This window comes from Columba livia, chromosome 22, assembly GCF_036013475.1.
Source record: "Columba livia isolate bColLiv1 breed racing homer chromosome 22, bColLiv1.pat.W.v2, whole genome shotgun sequence".
Lineage (NCBI taxonomy): Eukaryota > Metazoa > Chordata > Aves > Columbiformes > Columbidae > Columba > Columba livia.
Genome location: NC_088623.1, coordinates 636,052 through 655,807, shown reverse-complemented (window position 1 = coordinate 655,807; position 19,756 = coordinate 636,052). Strand labels below are relative to the sequence as shown.

Genomic DNA, 19,756 nt, shown 5'->3' with positions numbered 1-19,756 from the left:
GATCCTAACCCCTAAACCTAAAACTTACCCTACACCTATCATTCACCTAACCATAACATTCACTCAAACACCATCCTAACCCTACGTCTTGCACAAAATCTAACCTAAACCAAACCCCCCTAACCCTAAAACTAACCCTAGTATAACCCAAAACCTAAACCTAACCCTAAACCTAAGCCTATCTAACCCCAACTTTAACCGCTTACACTAAAACTAACCCTAACTCTACCCTTACCCTAACTCGAACCACTGAAATCTTACCCTATGCGACCTCTAACCCTAACCCATAACCCTAGCCTAACCCTAAAACTAACCCTAACCCATCATACTAACACCAGCCTTAAACCAAACACTACACTAAACCAAGCCCTAACCCTAACTCCTAAACTCTGACTCTTACAACTGACTCTAACACTAAACTAACCCTAATTCAAACCCTAACCCATTATCCTAACCCTAAAACTATCCCGACCCCTAAGCTCTAAACCTAACCCCTTACACTAATCCTAACGACTTACACTAACACTACCCCCTAACCACTAACCAGAATTGCAACCCTTAATGCCAACCCCAACCTCCATCTCCAATTTAAATCTAAAACCGAATTCTGACCATTCCACTGACACTACTGCCTAACCCTAATGCTAACCCCATCCCTAACTCTAACCTAAATCTAAAGCTAAAACATACTCCTAACTCTAACCCAAAACATAAAACTAACCCCTAACGCTAACTCCAACCCTACATTCTAACCCTCTTCTAATCTAACTCTAATACTTACCCATAATCCTAACTCTAACCCTAGTCCTACCCTTCACCCCTAATATTAAAACCTAACCCTAACTGCTTACACTAACACTATTCCCTAACTCTGAAACGTAATGCTTAGCCCTAACACTAACTATATCCTAATATTAATCTAATCCTAACTGTAAACCTCATCCAAAGCCCTAACCATAAGTCTAACTGTAAACACCATTCCCTAACTCTAATCTAACCCTAACCCTAAATCTAATCTGAAACTTCACCCTAACTCAAACCCTAAATCCTAAAACTAACCCCTAACCTTAACCACTTCCACTGACACAACTACCTGGCCCCTAAATTTAACCCTAACTGTAAATCTAAAACTAACCACTAACCCTAACACTAACCTGAACACTAACCAAACCCAAAACGTAAATCCAAACCCTAACTCTAACCCAAAATCTAACCCTAGTACCTAAACCTACTCCTAACCACTTTCACTACTCCGTAACCCCAACCCATAACACTAACCCAACACTTAGCAAAAGCCTAATCCTTATCCTAAATCCTAACCCTGACTCTAAACTGAACCCCAAACCCCTGTCCCGAAACCTAATTCTACCTCCTAATCCCAAACCCTAAATGCAATCCTAACCCATCATTCTAACCTTAACCCTATCCACACCCCTAACCTTGCCCCCTTACAGTAATCCTAACCACTTTTAATAACACTACTCCCTAACCCCTAACCCTAAATAAACCCCTACCACCAAGCCTAACACTAACCTAAAACTAATCTAACTATAACCCCAAGCCCTTACCCCAATTCCAACCCTAACCCTAACTCCTAACCCTAAGCCTAACCCTACCCTGAAAACTAAACCCTAACCCTACCTCAAATGCCTAACCCCAAGCACTAACCATAGGCCCTTACCCCTAAACCTAACCTGTACTCTAATCCTGACCCTGACTCTAACTCTATTCCCTAACCCTAATCTAAACCTAACCCTAAACCTTATCCTACACTAACCCTTATCTAAATGATAACCCTAGTGCTAACCCTAACTCTAAATGCAATCCTAACTCATAAACCTAACTCAACCCTTAAACTAAGCCCTAACTTTTACCCTAATGCTAACCTTAACTGTAATTCCTAACCCCAACTCCAAATCTAACCCTAAACATCTAACGCTAACTCTACCCCAACCAAAACCGTAACACCAGACCCTAACTCTAACCCTTCCCCCAACTGGTAATGCCAACTCTAACCCTAACCATCATCTAACCCTAGCTGAAACCCTAACCCTAAGTCATAACTGCTAACCCTAACTCTATCCTTAACTATAATACTAACTCATCTGCTTAATCACTAACCCTTCCCCTACGCCATAAAACTAACCCCTAACCATAACCACATATATGAACATTCATTGCTAAACTTCAAACCTGATCCTAACCTCTAAACCATAACTCTAACCCTAACCTCATCTCTAACCCCATCCCCAAACACTAACCCTATTCACAACCTAATCCTAACTGTAAGCCTACCCCCTAACACCTATCCCTAAAAAGATCTAACCATAATGCTTAACCCATACCCTCACTCTAATCCTAAATCAAAGCCTGAGTCTAAGCCTAAACTCAAACCCTAACCCTCCCTCTAACTTTAATCATAAACCTAAATCTAAACTTAACCATAACCCTATCTCTGTCCCTAACCCATAAACCTAAACTCTACACCTAATCACTTCAACTGACCCTAACACGACACCCTAACCGCGAAACCTAACACTATTCCAACCCTTACCCTAACCTTAATCTTAACCCCTACCACTAATTCTAACCATAAATCTAAAACTGAGCCCTAGCCCTACCACTAACGCTAACAGTAACCCTAAACTCTAACCCCAATACTAAACTCTAACCCTAACCTAACCCTAACTCTATCACTAACCTTAATGTTAAGCCGTAACTATCCTAACCTAAGGCTAATTCTAACCTGAAATCTACACCTAACCCCAAAATTCACCTCTAAACCAAACCTTAAACCTAAACATAACCCTAGTCTAATCCTAGCCCCATTCATATCCCTAGCCCATGAACCCAGCCACCAACCGTAAGCACTTATACTAAAATTAACACTAACCCAGCCCCATTATCTAACCCTAACCATTAACTCAACCTCTAAGCCTAACCCTAAACCCTAACCAAAACCCATCTCTAATCTAATACTAAATCCTAACCCATCATTCTAACTATAACCCTAAACCGCTATCCCAAAAATAACATTAACACTACCTCTAACCCTAACCCAGTGTCCTAGCCCTAACCCTTCAATATAAATCTAAAACCTAAACCTGACCATCCAAATAACAAAACTCCTAACCCCAACATCTAACTCTAATCCAACCCTTACCCCAACCCTAATTCTAATCCCTATCTTTAACTCAAATCTTTAAGTCTAAAATCTAAGACTAATTCTAACCCTAAATCTAATCAAAATTATAATGGTAACCCCTAAACTGACCTCTAACCTTTACTCTAAGCCTAACCCTAATTCTAACTCTAACCCCTAACACTCACCCCTAACCTAAACCTAACTATAACTGTAATACTTACAAATAGTGCTAACCTTAACCATATTCCTACCCTTTCCCCCAAAACATGAAGTCTAACTGCTTATACTAACACTATTCCCTAACCCCTAACCTTAATCCTTACCTCTAACACTAAGCCTAATACTAACCTTTACCACTAACCGCATCCCTACCCATAAACCCTAAACCTAATCCTAATCAAACCCTAATAATAACCCTAACACTACCCCTAACACCTATCCCTAAATTTAAAACTCTGATGTTAGTCCAATCACTTACTGTAATCCTAAAGCAAAGGCTAAATCAACCTCTAACCCTAACTCTAAAACTAATTCAATGCCCTAACCCTGATTCTAACCCTAAACCTTAATCTAACCCTACCTCTAAAACTAACCCCAAAACTTAACTCTACCCCTAAGACAACTCCAGAACCCCTAACACTAACCCTAATCCAACCATTACCTTAAACCAAATCCTAAAACTTAAGCCTAAATGTAAACCTAAATACTAATTCTAAATCTAATCCTAAAATTTAAGACAAACCCCTAACTCTAACCCTAAGACTAACATCACATAAATAGAAATCCAAACCCTAACCTAAGAATACCCCCAACCCAAAATCTAACGCTCACATCAAACCCTAACTCTAACCTTTCTCCCTAACTGGTAACGCTACCCAATAACTGACTCTAATCTAACCCTAAAAGGAACTATAACCCTAAACCGAAGTCCTAACCACTTATCCTAGCCATAATCTTATCCTTCAATCTAACCCTAATTCTTCTCCCTAATACCTAAGCCTAACACCAACCCCCTAAAGCTGACTCTAAAGCTCAGCCCTAAACCTTAACCCTAACCCTAGCCAGTAACCATCATTCTAAACCTCACCCTTACTCTAGCAATAACCCCTAAACCCTGAAACTAACCCTACCTAACCCTAAACAGTTTCACTAACCGTAACACTACTCCCTAACACAAACATGATAACCCTAATGCTGACCCCTAACACTAACTATAACCTTAATGGTAAGCCTAAACCCTAATACTAACTCTAACCCTAACTTGAAACCTAGTCCTAACACTAAACCTAAACCCTAACCTTAACCTAACCATAACCCTATCACTAACCTAACTTCAACCACAACCCTTCAACCAACTTAACCCAACACTAACCCTAACATGAAATCTAACCCTAACCTGACCTCTAAACAGAATCCTAACCCTAACTCTAGCCTCACCCCTAAACCTAATCTCCTATGCTAATCTTAACCATTTACAATAACATTACTCCATAACCATGAACCCGAACCCCTATCTCCAACAGAATTCTAAAACCTAACCCTAACCATCTTTTCTAACACTACTGCCTAACCCCTAAACTTTAATCTAACCCTTACCCTAATCCTAATTGTATTTCCTATCCCTAACTCTAATCCCAACCACTAAATCTCACCCCAATTCCAACTCCTACACCTAAGCTACTCCTAACTGTGTCCACTAATGCTACTCCCTCAACCCTAAGCCTAACCCTAAATTCTACCCAATTCTCTTCACCCTAATGGAACTCTAATGCAAACCCCTAACTCTAACTCCAACTCTAAACCTAATGCTTAGCCCTCTTACTGTAATCACAAATCTAAGCCTAAACCTAAAACCAAACTCTACCCCTAACCCAAACCCAAAAGCCCTAACCTTAATTCTAACCCTAATCCTAATCAAACCCTGACCCTACCCCTAACTCTAACCCTAAACCTGACTCTAAATATAACCCTAACTTTAGCCCTACCACTTCCACTGACACTACTCTCGAACTCCAACACTAATCAAATCCTACCCCTAATAATTAAACACCTAACCCAAACCCCAATGCAAACACATACCCGAACCTCAAACCCTACCTCTCAGACTAATCCCTAGCTCCTAACTCTAGCACTAACCATAACTCCTAACCCTAAAGCCTAACTCTAACACATAACCCTAATCCTAAACCTCATCTAACTCAAACACAGGAATTCTAACCCTAACTCTGACCCCTTGCCCTACGTTTAACCCTATTTCTAACCCTAAATGTAACCCTTCCCCTAACCCTAGCTCAAACCCCTAACCCCAAAATCTAACCCAACCCCCTAATTCCTAAACCTAACCCTAACTGGAACTCCTAACACTTACCTTTACCCTAAATCTAACCCTAGACCTTAACCCTACCACGTAACCCTAACCTAAACCTCATATAACCCAACCACAAACTCCTAACCCTAAACGCTATACTCTAACCTCTTGCCCAAACTTCAACTCCAGCTCTAAGACTAACTCTAACCCAAAACCTGACCCATAACCCTCACTCAAAATCCTAATCCCAAACACTAACCCTAACCATGCTCCATAAGCCTATCCCAAACTCTAACCCTAACTCTATCCCCTAACCCAAAACCTTATCTAACACTAACTCTCAACCTTATCTAAAACCTAACCCTCATCTAAATGCTAAACCTAAACCAAATTCTAACCCTAAATCTCAATCTAACCCTAATTTAACCCTTAAATTAAGCCCTAATTTTTACCCTAACTCTAACCTTTACTGTAAATCCTAACCCTAAGTCTAAACCTGAAACCTAATGCTAATTCTAGCCCTAACCAAACCCCTAACACCAAACCCTAACAATAACCGTAATCTAACCCTAAGCCTAACTATAACCATAACCCTAAGTCCTAACTGCTTACTATAACCCTGTCCTTAACTCTACATCTAACTCTAACCACAAAAACAAACCCCTAACACTTATTCTAAACCTAACTCCTAAAACTTAACCCTATACCCTAGCCTGCAAGCCTCATTCTAAACCTCAGACTTACTTTAAAAATAACCCCTACACCTTAACACTAACACAAATCCTATCCCTAAAACTAAAATTAATTCTTTTCCCTAAGGCTAAGTCTAGCCCTACCTCTAATTAGAACTCGAAAACTAACCACTAACCCTACCCGCAAACCCTAATCCTAACTATAACCCTAACCCCTAAACCTACCTGTAATCTAAACCTAACCTGAAACCTTACCTAATGCTAACTCTAACTCTACACCCAAACCCCTAACCCATATCTAAGCGTCACCATACACCTTATCTCAACCTAACACTACTCCTAATCCCTAACTGGTAACTCTAATCCTGACCCTGTGCTTTACCCAAAGCCCTATCCCTACATCTGACGAAACACTAGCCCCCTCTGATGCTAATACAAACCTAATCCTAACTCTAACCTGTAGCACTAATCTCAAACTAACATATCCTCTAACCCTAGCCCCTAACCCTAACACTGAAACCTAACCCTAAACACTAATCCTAACTCTAAACCTAACTAATACACACTAGCCAAGAAACCGTAACCAGCAAATGATAACCCTAAGCAAAACTCTGATCCTGGTCCTAACCGCTAACCCCAGCTCTACCCCAAATTCCAACCCTTAATCTAACTCTTAACTCTAACCACTATTCCAAGCACTACCAGACCCCTAATCCTAACCCCAAACCCAAAATCTAACCATTTCCCTTATCCACAAACCATACCACTAAGTACAATGCCAGTTCTTCATCCCTAACCCTACCCTAATCCTAACCACTAACTCTAAACCTAAACCATAAACCTACCTCTAACCAAAACCCAACCTTAACTCTGTCCCTAGCCCTAACCCTAACTACTTACCATAATACTCTTCAATAACCCCAAGTCTAACCCTAGCACCTAACAGCAAACTGTAACTCTAATCCTAACCCCTAAACCTAACTTTAACCCTATCACTAACTCAAACCCTGAACAGTAAACCTAAACCCAAGCCTTCATTCTAACCCTTACCCACAATCTGTAACCCTAATGCTAAACATAATTCTAACCCTGAGCAGCCCTCTTCTGTCTCCTCCATTCTCCTCTTTTTCTTCCTCTTGAGGGGGCAGATGGGCTCTGTGGCCAGACAGGTCCTGGGGACTGACACTTGCACCACGGGGCTGATCTTTCGGAGCTGACAGCTGGGTGCCTCCCTGACACCGCTGGGACCCTTGCCTGCCACCTCCTACCCCGCAGGGGACACTGAGCCCTCCTGTGAGATCCTTCCTCTTCTTCCTCGGGGGCTGGAGACTTGATCCTTGTCCTTCACAGCCAGAGCACAGGGCTGCTGTCTGCTCCACGGTGCTGCTTACACTGACACTTTCTGGAGGAACCAGGGGTGACCTGGCTGGGCTCCTTCTCGCTGCTGCAGGAGGAAGGTGGTGCGAAGGGTGGGCAGTGGAACAGGTGGTCACGGGGAGGCTGGGAGCCAAAGGGCTGAGCTGAGGATGAAGCTGAAGGTCGGCTTTTCATGATTTGGCCAACGGAGAGCAGATGAGGACAGCCTGCAGAACAGGAAAAGAGGCTGACATGATCTGAAGGCCAGGTCAGGAGGAGGAGCCCCCTCTTCCTCCACACTCCACAGTGCACAAGCACAACACCCAACTGCTGCCATCTTAGCCAATCCAAGAGAACAGGAGAGGTGGCTGCTGAAACCACTCCCCCGGGCCACCTGCCATGTCAGACAGTTGCCTCGTGGACTACTGGCCTTGCTGCCATGCAGGAGCCTGGGAGCCACTGGCACCACTTACCTCGACTTGCCAACAGGCCAAGGAGTTGGGGTGGGTGGTGTCCATGGGGTAGGTGTGGTTGGCAAATTGTGAATGAGGTGGTGTGCAATGGTCACTTCTGCTCGCCTTCCACAGGATGCTGCGCTGCAGTTATTGACATGGAAAAAAATAAACAACAAACTTGGTGATCTAAAGAAAAGAGGTTTCCATGAGCCAAGAGAAGAAAATAAGAAGATGAGCCCAGAGAAAAAGGAAGGGTAAAGACACAGAAGGGGAGAGGAAAGTGGGGGGTGGTCAACCAATTAGAAGTGTTTTCTGTTAGAAGCAGAAAGGAAAAAAGGAAGGAAGGAAGTTTAAACAACAGAAACCCCACCGCGCTGTCCTGAGCCCTGGTTGCACAGCGGCGCCCAGAGGGCCGGTCCCAGCCCCTGCCTGGGGAGGAGGAGACTCTGCAGCCTCCAGCTGGGGAGTCACCTGCTCCCATTGCCCCAGGGAACAGGACACTCAGAGAAGATTGGTGAGGCCACCCCGCTCCAGGGACTGGCACAGCCGCCCCCCTGTCCTGAGCAAGAAGACAGGAGGCGTTTCTCCAGCCTTAATCAGGGATGGGAACAACAGTGGGGACCTGGCCCTGTACCCCAAACCAGAGCAACCACTGCAGCCCTGGAGCTGAGGGGCTCTCCCTGTCTGCCTCCAGCTTAGCAAGACACCCAGCATCCGGTCTACACTCTCCCCAACACAATCTCCAGCTCAGAAGACACAAGGCACCTGTCGAAGACTCCAGGCAGAAGCTCAGGCTCACTTTTTGGCAGAAAGCACCAGCTTCATGGCTGGTGCTGGTGACGACATGGTGATGTTCAGCTCCAGAGCAGCACTGGCCAACAGGGACGATTTCAATTTTGCCAGTTTGTAGTCTTTCGGTGCACCCATCTTGGTGCTGGAGGTAGTAGGGAGGTCCATGCCACAGCCTGATTCCTGAGATATGCAGAAGCTGCTGGTTCCACCCTGGGCCTTCTGGGACGCTTTGGACAGATCCCCGCTGTGCCGTGCACTGGGCTGGCAGCACTGCTGCTGCAGGAGTCCCTCTCCAGGGTCTCAGCATTCTCCCCACTGCCCCTGGGCTCCTGGCTGGGGATGGGCTCCAGCAGCAGCTTGGGTGAGGTGGGTGGCTGCTTGCTCTCCCAGGAGCTCTGCCAGGACAGCTCTGCTTTGGCCCCACTTGTGTTGCTGGTGTTGCAGGAGCTCTGAACTGTTATGGGCACAGGAGGCAGCTGCAGGAGGGCGAGCAGCTTTTTGGGCCTCCAGGCTGAATCACTGTGCCAAGGACACAGGGTGATACTGCAATCCCATCCCCTCCAAGCTCAAACAGCAACTCTTAACTGAGCAGGATCCTTCCTGCAAGCCATCCTCCCTCACACCTGTCCATTGGGTGCAGTGCCTGCCTCCCTGCCAAGCTGCAGCCCACCTGCCCTCGCAGAGCAGGCAGAGGGGCAGCAGCTCCCTGCAGCTCTGGCCCAGAACAGCCTTCAGGAGTCACCTGGCCTGTCACTGGTGAAGACCTGGGTCTGTTGGTCACAGCTTTTTTGACCTGATCAGAGACGCTGGCCCCAAGAGATAAAACACAGCATGAGCACAGGGCCACAGACTGCACCAAATTACTGAGCCTGACCCCAGCCAGGCACTGGCCAGCATGCCATGAGGGACGGCTGTACTGTCCCTAATCCTATGGAGCCTCACTGGAGGAGTCGTGGCTCACGCTCAGGCAACAGGCTCTGCTCTGCCAGACAGAGGCAGCACAACAACAGAAGCTGCTTCTCTCTTGCCTGCACCCTGCCTGACACTGGCAGTTAAGCAGCCTCGAGAGCAGTAACGGTGCAGCTGCAGGAACATCCCCTGTGAGAGCAGAGCTCCCCCCACCCACACCCTGCCCCACTACCTGATCTCCAGCACCAGGTCCAGGAAAGGGTCAGAGGTCTCCCAGATGCTCTTGCACACTGAGAACTTCACTGCAAAAGCAAGAGCAGTAAGCACACCCTGGCACAACACCTGCACCCAGCACCACCCCAGCACAGCACAGGCAGCTGCCGTGATCCCCCTCTCCAGCTTTGGGCTCTGGGATGTTGGCACCAGGATCCACAGCGTGCAATTCCACTGTGTGCTGGGACAGCAAGTGCTGGTACATTACTGCCAACATGGGTTCCTCAGCTGGTGGCAAAGAGCTGGGGGCGCCCAGCCCACAGCTTTTTCCATCACTACAACACACGCCACAACCCACAGGAAACACAAGACTGACCAGCTGCACCTCTGGATAAGTTACACACACTCAGGAGTTTTCCCAAAAGATTTTTACTGCAAGGCTCTCAGGGAAACCGCTGCCCTGAGAGTCACAGGCCCAGGACCTGGCAGCCAGCGCTCAACACGGGACCACAGGGATCTGCCAAGGACTTGGTGAACCAGCATGGTGGCCTGGGTCTGGTGATCCAACCTGGAGACAGCAGCACCAGAGCTCACACTGCCCCTCCGCAATGGCCACCCCTGTCACCCACCGCTGTGTCCTCAGGATCCAAACCCATCCCAGTGGCAGCTCCTCTCTCCCTTCCCGTCAGGAGCATCTTGCCAACATTTATCCAGCACTTGCAGTGGCCACTAACCAGGCCTGGAGCTGTCAGGAGAAAGGACTCCCTGGAGCTCACCCAGCTCTAAACTCAGCCCCAACCTGCTGCTGGCTCGGCAGCCGGCACTGCGAGCAGCGCAGAGATGGAGCAGTTGGCAAAGAGCTTTGCAAGGCAGAGCCCTCTGGGGCACAGCACTGAGGCGGACCCACTTCCCCTCTGCGTGACCAAGCGTCAGCCAAGAAAGCAGCAAGCTAAATTTCACAGGAACAGAAAATTAACATGTAAACACTCATTTGTTCCAAGGTCGTACCTGTGGGATCGCCCCGAGGCTCACGGACAGACTCAAGTCAAGAAGTCAAGTAGCCGCTGCCTACAGGGACGGCTGGAATCAAGGAGAAAGGAAAAGAGTTTCCATTTCACGTTGTGATCTACCTTGTCCTCAGTGACCCGCAGTGCCTGGACGGGGGTCAGGCAACAACATGGGACCCAGACGCATGCTGAAATTGCCAAAGCTGCAGAGGGGCTGCAGACCCCTTGGCTGGGACCTGGCAGCTTCCAAACTACTGTGACCAGGCCACATGCAACACCCCTCAAGGACCAGACGGACAAACGTGGGGGCTCTCAGGGCCTTCTGACCAGGACACCTCTCACACACACAAAAGAAAACCCACACTAAGGTGGCAGCATGGAGCACCAGGGCAAAAACATGACCATCCATGTTTCTTCTAGCAAAGAGCCTGCTGGCTACTGCAAGGCTCAACTATTGCAGGAAAATGTTAACAAATAATAAACCAAATATTAACAAATGCAAAAGGCCAGTGACCAATGAAGACTGAACACCTACCCCTGGGATTGCCCCCAGGCTCAGGAACAGGATTACACCAAGAGGCTTGATCACCATGGACTGCAGGAACCAAACAGGGAGTCAAACACAGGGGAGGAGCTTCCATGGCATGTTGGGATCTCCTTCTTCCTCAGTCACCTGCAGTGACGGGAGGGGGTGAGGTAAGGACACAGGACACACACAAAGGTGTACGTTCCCACAGCTAGAAATGGAACATACGTGACCTTTTTGCTGAGACCTAGCAGGTTTGCAGGCAAATAGTATTTATGACTTGTCTGTGTAACACCACCAAGGACCAAAAAGCTTTTGAAAAGCCTCTGAGATGATCCTGGAGACAATCACATGTGAATAACCTATTAAAACGTGAGTGTTTATTCCTTCAAGCAGACAGGCAGTGACAACGTACCTCTGGGACAGCCCAAGGCTCATAACCAGGATCCAGCTGAGAAGCTCCATCAACTCTGCCAATGCCATGGCCTGGAGTCAAGCACAGACCAGAGAGGTTTCCAGGCTCACAGAGCAATACTCCTGCATTTCGGGTAAAAGAGGACATAAAGAAGAGAGAAAAAATGCCCATCTATTGCAGAGAAATAGCCCTATTTAGGGAGAAAACTGGAGAAATGACTAAATATTCCAAATATTTGGGGGCTAAATTGGCCAATACAGGCAAAAGATTCTGAGTATTTGGGCAAAAAGTGGCCAAAAGAGGCAAAAACGTCCACATTTGGGAGCAAAACTGTTGGCAAAGGTGAAAACATCCCATAATTGGGAACACGGCGCCTCCATTAGGGGAAAAAATGGGCAAAAGCACCTGAGTATATCGGGTAAAAAGAGCCAGAAAAACCAAAGCACCACTAGATTTGGATCAAAACTGGCCAAAAAGGGGTATAACATCCCCAGATTTGGGGTGAAATTGGACCACAAAGTCAAAGTACGCCCAGATTTGGGTAAAAAACGGCCAAAAGTGGCCCAAACACGCCCAGATTTGGGTAGAAACTGGACTGCAAAGCCAAAGAACTCCCAGATCTAGGCAGAAACGACCCCAAAGCGCACAAATGTGCCCAGATTTAGCTCAAAACTGGCCCAAAGTGCCAAAGCAATCCCAGCTTTGATTTGAAACAGGCCCAAAGGCTCAAAGCGAGCCCTGGGATGGGGCAGTGTGGCACAAGGCTGGGGGGCAGCGAGGGCCCCACAGGGACTCAGTGCTGGTTTCTGCACCTGTGCCACCACTCCCAGCCCCTGCTTGCCCAGAACTTGCCCCTGAAGCAGCCGCAGCCCCTCTCCCCTCCCTGCGGGGCGTCTGCCCCCTGCCCACACCCTGGTGCTGCCTGGCTCGCCCTGCCCGGCCCAGCCCGGCTGCTCTCCCAGCCCCAGCCCCAGCCCTGGCCCCACTGCTGCCCTGCTGAGCTGCTCGGGGCTGGGTGCTGCCCCTGCCCGCCCACCTGCTCCCTGCGCTCGGCTGGAGCAGCCTGGGCGTCCCGGGCTGGCAGGGGCACCAGGAGGAGGAGGAGGGTGAGGACCATGGCCCCCACGCTCGCACCATGATGCTGCTGCTGCCAAGACACAGCACAGCACGTCACCGTGCGGCTGTGACCTCATGGTCACATTGCAGTCACCACATCTGCACACTACTGCATGGCCTTGTTCTACACCAGCATGGAAGGAACACAAGTGGAGAAGGGTGCACCTATTTGGGAGGCAGCGCTGCCTATGGGAGTGCACAGGCTCTCACTTCTTGCTTCCCAGAAATCAATCAATCAATCAATCAATCAATCCCAAAAGCACCAACTTCAAGGGTCTTGTAACTATTTTTGTCAGGCAGCTCTCTAGGAAGAAACCAGCTTTACCTGCGGGTTTTACCACAGCTTCAATGCCTTTAAAGCCACCACTTCTTACCTCTGCTTCTCCAACACAGCCTCACAGCCCAGCAAAATCATGGACGAGGCCATTTCAAATTTCACGAGGCCAACAAGAGCTTGTTTTTAATCGTGGCTTTGGCTGTTCTGCCCGCTGGTGCCCAGTGAGTGTTTCTGAGCAGCGATCCCAGCCGTGGCCGCAGGTTGCAGCTCTTCCTCCCGGGGCCTGTGGGCAGGCGGGCCGGCCGGCAGAGCTGCCCGTGGCTCTGGAAGGGCTCTCTGAGCTCTTCCTGCCAGAGGCAGCACTGGCTGCTGGTGCCCTGGGGCAGCTTGGTCCCTGCTGGGGCAGCTTTGCTGCCTCCTGGACTCTTCCTCCTCCTCTTCCTCCTCTCCAGCACCACAGGCGTCAGATGCTGTGTCCTCCCTCGTCCAGGCTGCAATCTGTCCCCGTCACCACTGACCGTTTTCCTCATCTGCATCTCCAGGGCACTGAAGCCTTCCTGCTCCTCCTCCTCCTCTGTGCTGAGGGGTCACAGTCCGTGATCTCCACAACTGCGTGTGGAGATCATAGCGGCGCCGCGGGGATCTGCTCCGCTCCCTCTGCCTCAGCTGGGTCTGCTCCCGAGCAGCTTTGGGTGCAGAACGACACCGGGAGCTGTGGCTGGAGGGCCCTGGAGCTGCATCATCCCTTAGGGCTCGGTCAGACCGTGGAGGACTGGTTCTCCAGCTCCTCGTCCTCCCTGCTGAGTGATGCTGGTCTGTGATCTCCAGAAACCGGCTGCGGAGATCACAGTCCCGGCCGTGGGGATCTGCTCCGATGTCTCATCCTTGGCCGGGTTTTCCTCTGAGCAGCTCTGGGGGCAGGAACAGACTGGGAGCTGCTGCTGGAGGACAGTGGAGGTGCTGGTGCAGACTGGGAGCTGCCACTGGAGGGTATTGGAGCTGCCTCGTCCCTGTGAGTGGGGTCACAGCTCAGGGGACTGGTTCTCCCCCTCCTCCCATCTGAGTGTTCGTAGTCCGCGGTCTCCACAACCCAGCTGCGGAGATCGTTGCCCCAGTGCGGGGATCTGCTCCTGGGCCTCTCCCTGGCACCGTTCTCCTGGCAGGGGGCAGAAGGGCTGAATCCCCGCTCCTCTTTGCTGCTGTCCTCTCGCGCAGAGTGGAGCACACGGTCACGGGGGTGACAGCGCAGCGGGCACGCAGCTTTCCTTCTGGACACCAGCCTGAGACAGCCATGGAAGAAGCGACGCAAGCAGGAGCCCAGGGAGGAGCTGCTGTTGATCCTGCCTGGCCAGATGGGGCACGGCCAGCCCGCAGCTGCCTCCTGGGCTCCTGCCCGGCTTTGCTGGCTGGTGATGGCTGGTGCGGATGAGCTGCTGTCCTCTGGAGACTCCACCGTGCCTCCTGCCATGTCCTGCAAAGAGAGCTGTGAGAAGCTCCTGCCCTCTCCTCCTGACAGGACCATAACAGTGGGGAAACCCCTGAAGCTGTGAGGGGACAGCCAAGGGCCCCCAAAGGCTCCTGGAGGCTGCAGAGGGGCCAAGGAGGACAAATGGGATGGATCCAGGTGGATGTCGGGAGTGGGAGCCGTGCTGCAACTGTGCAGAAAGCTGCCGTGTGGGAGGGAAAAGAGAGCGCTGCCAAGATCCCCAAAAGAAACCCGCTGTCCATCTGGTGCCCTGACCACCTCCCCACAGCCGCCTTAGTCCTATGGGGCAGATGCTGCTGTCCCACAGAACGCACCTGCTTGCTGCCGGCCGCCCACTGACTGAGGAGGGAACGGGCTTCTGATGGTGCTGGTGAGGAAGAAGCCCTTTGTCCAACTTCCAAATCAGAGCACCTGGGGAAAAAAAGAGGGATCTCTGTTGGGGGCTGTTCTTGCAGCCTCCTCTGGGTTCTGGCATTTTCTTGGAACAGTTTATATGACAGGGAGAAGATGCAACTAAGACCACAAATGGGAAATGTGGTTGGGCTGAAGGATGCAGGTGGTAATTGTCTGCTATGACAGAAACACTCAACAGGATGAGAAGAAAAATAGCAAAGCCAGGAAAAGGAAATGTGTTCTGAACACAGTTTAAAACTTGTGATTACCTGATGTAAAACAGTAAATAGGCTTGCTGCCTGAGGACTGTGTCACTGTCGCAAAGATCCACAGACTTGTCGTCCATGTGGTACCACAGTCCATCACTGGCCTGCAAAGAAAAGCGTCGATATCTGGAGATGAATGGCACGGCTTCTCCACAAAACACAGGCCAAAAACTGCCCAACCAGCAGTGTTCAAAACATATGCATTCCAGCCCCTGAGGAAACCTTCTCCCATCAAATCCGTGGCTGTCAGTAACACGGCCAGGAAAGTCAGTTTTCCCCAGGATACATTTTTCCGTTGTTCAGAAGGAAGTAGCTTTTCACCTTTATGTAGCAGAAGTAGTGTCCTGCACGGCAGCTGCCACCTCCGTGCACCAGGACGGCGTATAAGGAATAGAGGAGCGGTTCTCCGGCTGCCTGAGACATGTACGGGCGAAGATCCAGGTACTGGGGATACTCCACGACCTACGGAGAGACCAGGAGGGCTCAGCAATGACCCTGGAACACTTCAGGACACAGCAATATGTCCCGAGTTGGGTGGCAGGAAACTCATCTGGACCAAAGCAGCTCTGTGGGAGCAGAGGACACACTTGTCTTCCCACAGGAAGTGTCCCCAGAAGGGAACGTGAAAATCTCAACATGAGCAGCTTGTGACAGAGCGTCCGGCTTTGGGAAACCCGCTCCAGGAAGAGAACGTTGCACTCCAGTTGTGCACACACCTTGCTGATCTTGTCGCCGGTGAAAGCTTCAAACCTCTTCAGACAGACCGTGAGAACCTTGGGCGCGCGATGGACCGAGAACCTCTTGGAGGCGGCAGTCACCTTGTCACACCTTGAAAGCCAGGACAGAGCCAAGGGCTGAAACGCACCATTTTTTCCCCCAAAGGCCAGACAGACTTTCCTGTCTCACACATCCCTCTGCTCTTTTAAGGCTATTCAGTACCATAATGCCATGTTAAAAAACCTGCGTCTCATTACTGTGCCTTAATTCAATGTGAAAAGCTGACTTCTGCTCAATGACACCTTCGCACAGGATCCAGTATGAATACATCATCAATAATGGCCTTACTTGCTACATTTAAAGCAGTTTTCACCATCCAGGTGCTCCGGTTTCACAAAGTCTTCCAGAGCTGCGGTGACAGATGCGGCTGCCTGGAGGAGTGAGAAGGGAGAGCCCTGAGCTCTGGGAAATTCCCACAGCCAAACACTTACGAGGAGTTTACGCAAAAAAAACAGCTCGATGAGGCTGAGGAGACCCACTGTGAACCCGCAAGCAGTGCCCAGGAGGCAGAAAGAGGGTGTGATGCTGAACATCTCCCTCATTTCTCAGGGATTCCCAGGGTTCTCCAGAGCCACCTCTTTGTGGCACTGCACAGTTCAGCTGCGATGGTATGGGTGTCACCAGTGATGGAAACAACACCCCCATGAGCCTGGGAGCCAGACGGGTGTTGCGGGAGGGCAAGGGAAGAAGGAGGAGGGTACGCCATGGTGCAGAGAGGGGCACGTGTGCCTGTCCAGCTGAAACCAGCTCTGACAGGGAGACCACTGCCATGGCCTCTGCAGAACACAGTCCATTCCACCTCCCGCCCACCGCCAACCTCTCTTGTCAGATACGTTTTTAAGCCAACTGTGTGGAATCTGAAAAGCTACAGGGGCCTTGGGACGTCTTGAAGCACAATTACAAACTCTCTTACTTTGATATCCAGAGGAACATCCAGGAAGGCCTCGTAGGAATCGGAAACCGCTTGGCAGCTCCAGCATGTGACTGGAAGGCAAATGGAAATGCTCAGTGACAGGGGAAGTCGACAGACTGTGCCGGGTTACCCTCTCACACCCACTGCGCCAATCACACCATCGGCTGTTATCGCAGGCAGACAGGAGGGCACAGACGATTCCAAGGAGAGCAATAGCAGTGGAAAAGTACCTCTGGATCTCAGAAAGCCCCCAAAGATCTGATGGACGATGGTGGTTGCTTGAGAGGACATGTCCAAGCTGCAAACCAATGGGAAGGCAGAGTTATCTCCTCCCAGAGTCTGGCTTTGTCTGAAAGCCCTGGGCATAGTTTTCCTTGAGGGGAGGACATCAAGGACTCCAAAGGGCTTGGGAACGCTGGAAACACAATTTGCTTGCACTTACTCGCTGTTTCCTCTCAGACAAGCTCTCTGCATGGCATCCATGGTGCAGCGTAAGAACTCGTGGGCGTCCTCCTGCCTGCCATGCTGGAAATTTTCTCCTATTTCTAAGAAAGAAGAAGTTACTAGTTCTCTCCGACAAGAACAGCATCAATCATGTCACAGCACCTGCACTGACTCACCTGTGAGAAAATCGACGACAGCCCAAGGCTCGATGGCACTGGCTGAGGAATGCAGGACCTGTTGAACGTGCACTTCCATCCTGCACATGACGCAGAAGCCTTTCTGGCCACCTGGAGAGGGAGGGAGGAATGGGAGAGGAAAGCTCCTCAGGTTTGCAAAATATCCACAGTGATGGAAAACCTAATGGAGGTCTTGCAGTTTAAGAATTCTCCATTCCTCCCAAGTTGCCCAAGTCCCAACAAGCCCGGGACATTTTAATGCACAGAAAACTTTCTTCAGAGGGATGCTGAACTGACGGAAGCTTTCTGTGCAATCAGCAAAGGAGTTTAACTTGCAGGAACAGGGACCAAGAGCCTGGGATAGAAAGAGGTGCCTTTCTGAAGATGAACACATCCAGATACAACAAGCTGCTTCTAGGCTTGAGTGTTCAGAGAACACCAACTCAGGGAGCTGACAAAGAAGGGCCACTTTTCTCCTAGATCAGCTTCCAGATTCTGGGAGCCCTTGGGCCCTGCTCAACAGATGGACAAGGAATGTTCCCTAAAGTACTCACAGGCCCGGCTGTGCTCCCCAGAGAGCAGGTGGTTGGCCAGAGGCGGGGTGTAGGTCAGGCACTGCAGGACGGAGTTGAGGAAGCACGTGTTGCCCAGGTTGTGCAGTCCCGCTCCAGCCCTCTGGCTGTGCTGCCAGGCCATGCAAATCTTCTCTGGGGGAAAGAGGATCCTCTGCGGCGGAGCCATTCCCTCAGCAACGACTGCCAAGAAACCACATCGGAAGAGAGATGAGTCCATGTTCTTGCAGAGAAGCAGATTTAAAAGTTGAGTTCTGTATCTGTACAGGAGCACCCAGGAAAACAAGCTCTATCCTCCCACACAGAAAAACTGGGGGAAGCCTAACACTGCTCTTGAAAGTTCCTGGTCAAGGAGCACTTTTGGAAAATAGCGTGTTCCCCTGCTCACTTTGCCAAAAGTGCAACAAATCCGCACTCTGACTTTTGTGCCCTGAGCAACCTTCCTTTCCTTCTGGAGTCTTGACCTGGATCAGCCCCCGGCACAGTCTCCCCGTGCGTGTTAGGGCTGGAGGGTGCCCGGCAGACGGGCTGCGATGCTGGAGCCAGGCAGGACGGGGAAAGCCGGGTGCAGCGGGTGAGGAACTCGCTTCAGACGGGCAGGAAAGGTCCCCGTCCCACAGCACGGTTGCCTCCTGCCCGCCCAGCTGCCTCTCGCTGCCCGTGCCCTGGAGCAGGAGCTGGGTCCCCTCTGCACGCAGAGGCTGTGCTGGGGCCGGCTCCCAGCTCGGAGCAGCCCTGGACTTCAGGCAGCATCATGGCCAACACCTGTGGAACCCCCCTGCCAGCGTGCAGGGAAACGTGATCCCGGTGTTGAGCAGGGAGTGCTCGCTGGCCCCCGCCCTGCCCAGACAACCAGGGCCCCTCACTCACCCATCTCCAGGTCCTGGGCCATGCACAGCTCCTGGGGCTCTGCTGGAGAGCTGCTCTCCTGGGGAGCCCTGTCCTCCTCCAGGGCCACCACGGGGCAGGTGAGGTGTTTGTCTGCCATCTCGTGGGTTTGGGGAAAGAGGTATAGGTGAGGGATTGGGAAGACTTGGTGAAACACCACGAGTCTGCCAAGGGCAGCCGGGAAAGACGTGGGCTGCACTTGGGGAGTCCTCAGCACAAGGCTGCCGGGGGCAGAGGGGAGTCTGCCAGGGGCAGCTAAAGTGAGGGTGTGGTTGGACTCGATGATCTTAAAGGTGCCGGACAGTGTGGGCCGGGGCTGCAGCTGCGCTGAGCACATGCAGCACCGCGATTGAGAGACGGGGCGCGGTTTGATGCAAACAAAATGTCCGCTTTATTAGTGTACTTCACATACATTTATACTTCTCCTCAGCAATGTGCTTCGAGCTGATTGGTGTTTCTGTTACCGTGTTACAGACTGATTGGTCTACACTGTACACATTCACAGACTGGCTGGTGCTAAGACATTTTCTTAAACAGTTACTACCCCAACCCAAGCAATCTTCCCTGTGCAAAAACAAGAGTCTCCTTTTTACAGGACAACATTATTAACTTGTGAACCTTGTCTAAACA

General features: G+C 50.2%; 1 protein-coding gene and 1 long non-coding RNA gene across 11 annotated transcripts in view; both read right to left on the bottom strand.

The window, feature by feature from the left end:
* Positions 1-19,756, bottom strand: part of LOC135576030 (uncharacterized) — a 549,349-nt gene that overhangs the window by 253,450 nt on the left and 276,143 nt on the right. The gene's annotated exons all lie outside the window — the stretch shown is intronic.
* LOC135576014 (ubiquitin carboxyl-terminal hydrolase 42-like) lies at positions 15,011-17,771 on the bottom strand. Of its 2 annotated transcripts, XR_010467544.1 has the most exons (6): positions 17,667-17,771; positions 17,489-17,591; positions 17,277-17,344; positions 17,047-17,117; positions 15,360-16,504; positions 15,011-15,108 (listed from the first exon to the last, which is right to left on the bottom strand). XR_010467544.1 is itself a non-coding variant. In XM_065038566.1 (5 exons), the coding sequence occupies exons 1-5, from the start codon at positions 17,752-17,754 to the stop codon at positions 16,418-16,420; spliced, it is 417 nt and encodes a 138-aa protein (XP_064894638.1). In that variant the 5' UTR covers positions 17,755-17,771; the 3' UTR covers positions 15,243-16,417. The 2 variants fall into 2 exon arrangements, 1 of the variants encoding a protein (XP_064894638.1); XM_065038566.1 differs by lacking the exon at positions 15,011-15,108 and having other exon boundaries at positions 15,243-16,504.

What these genes read in the sequence shown, in the direction of transcription:
- LOC135576014 (XM_065038566.1), bottom strand. Translation starts at nt 17,754, where the DNA reads ATGTGCAGGATGGAAGTGCACGTTCAACAGGTCCTGCATTCCTCAGCC. An exon ending in TGTCTGAGAGGAAACAGCGA is followed by an intron (nt 17,345 to 17,488) that starts GTAAGTGCAAGC and finishes ATTGGTTTGCAG; the next exon opens with CTTGGACATGTCCTCTCAAG. An exon ending in GGGCTTTCTGAGATCCAGAG is followed by an intron (nt 17,118 to 17,276) that starts GTACTTTTCCAC and finishes TTTGCCTTCCAG; the next exon opens with TCACATGCTGGAGCTGCCAA.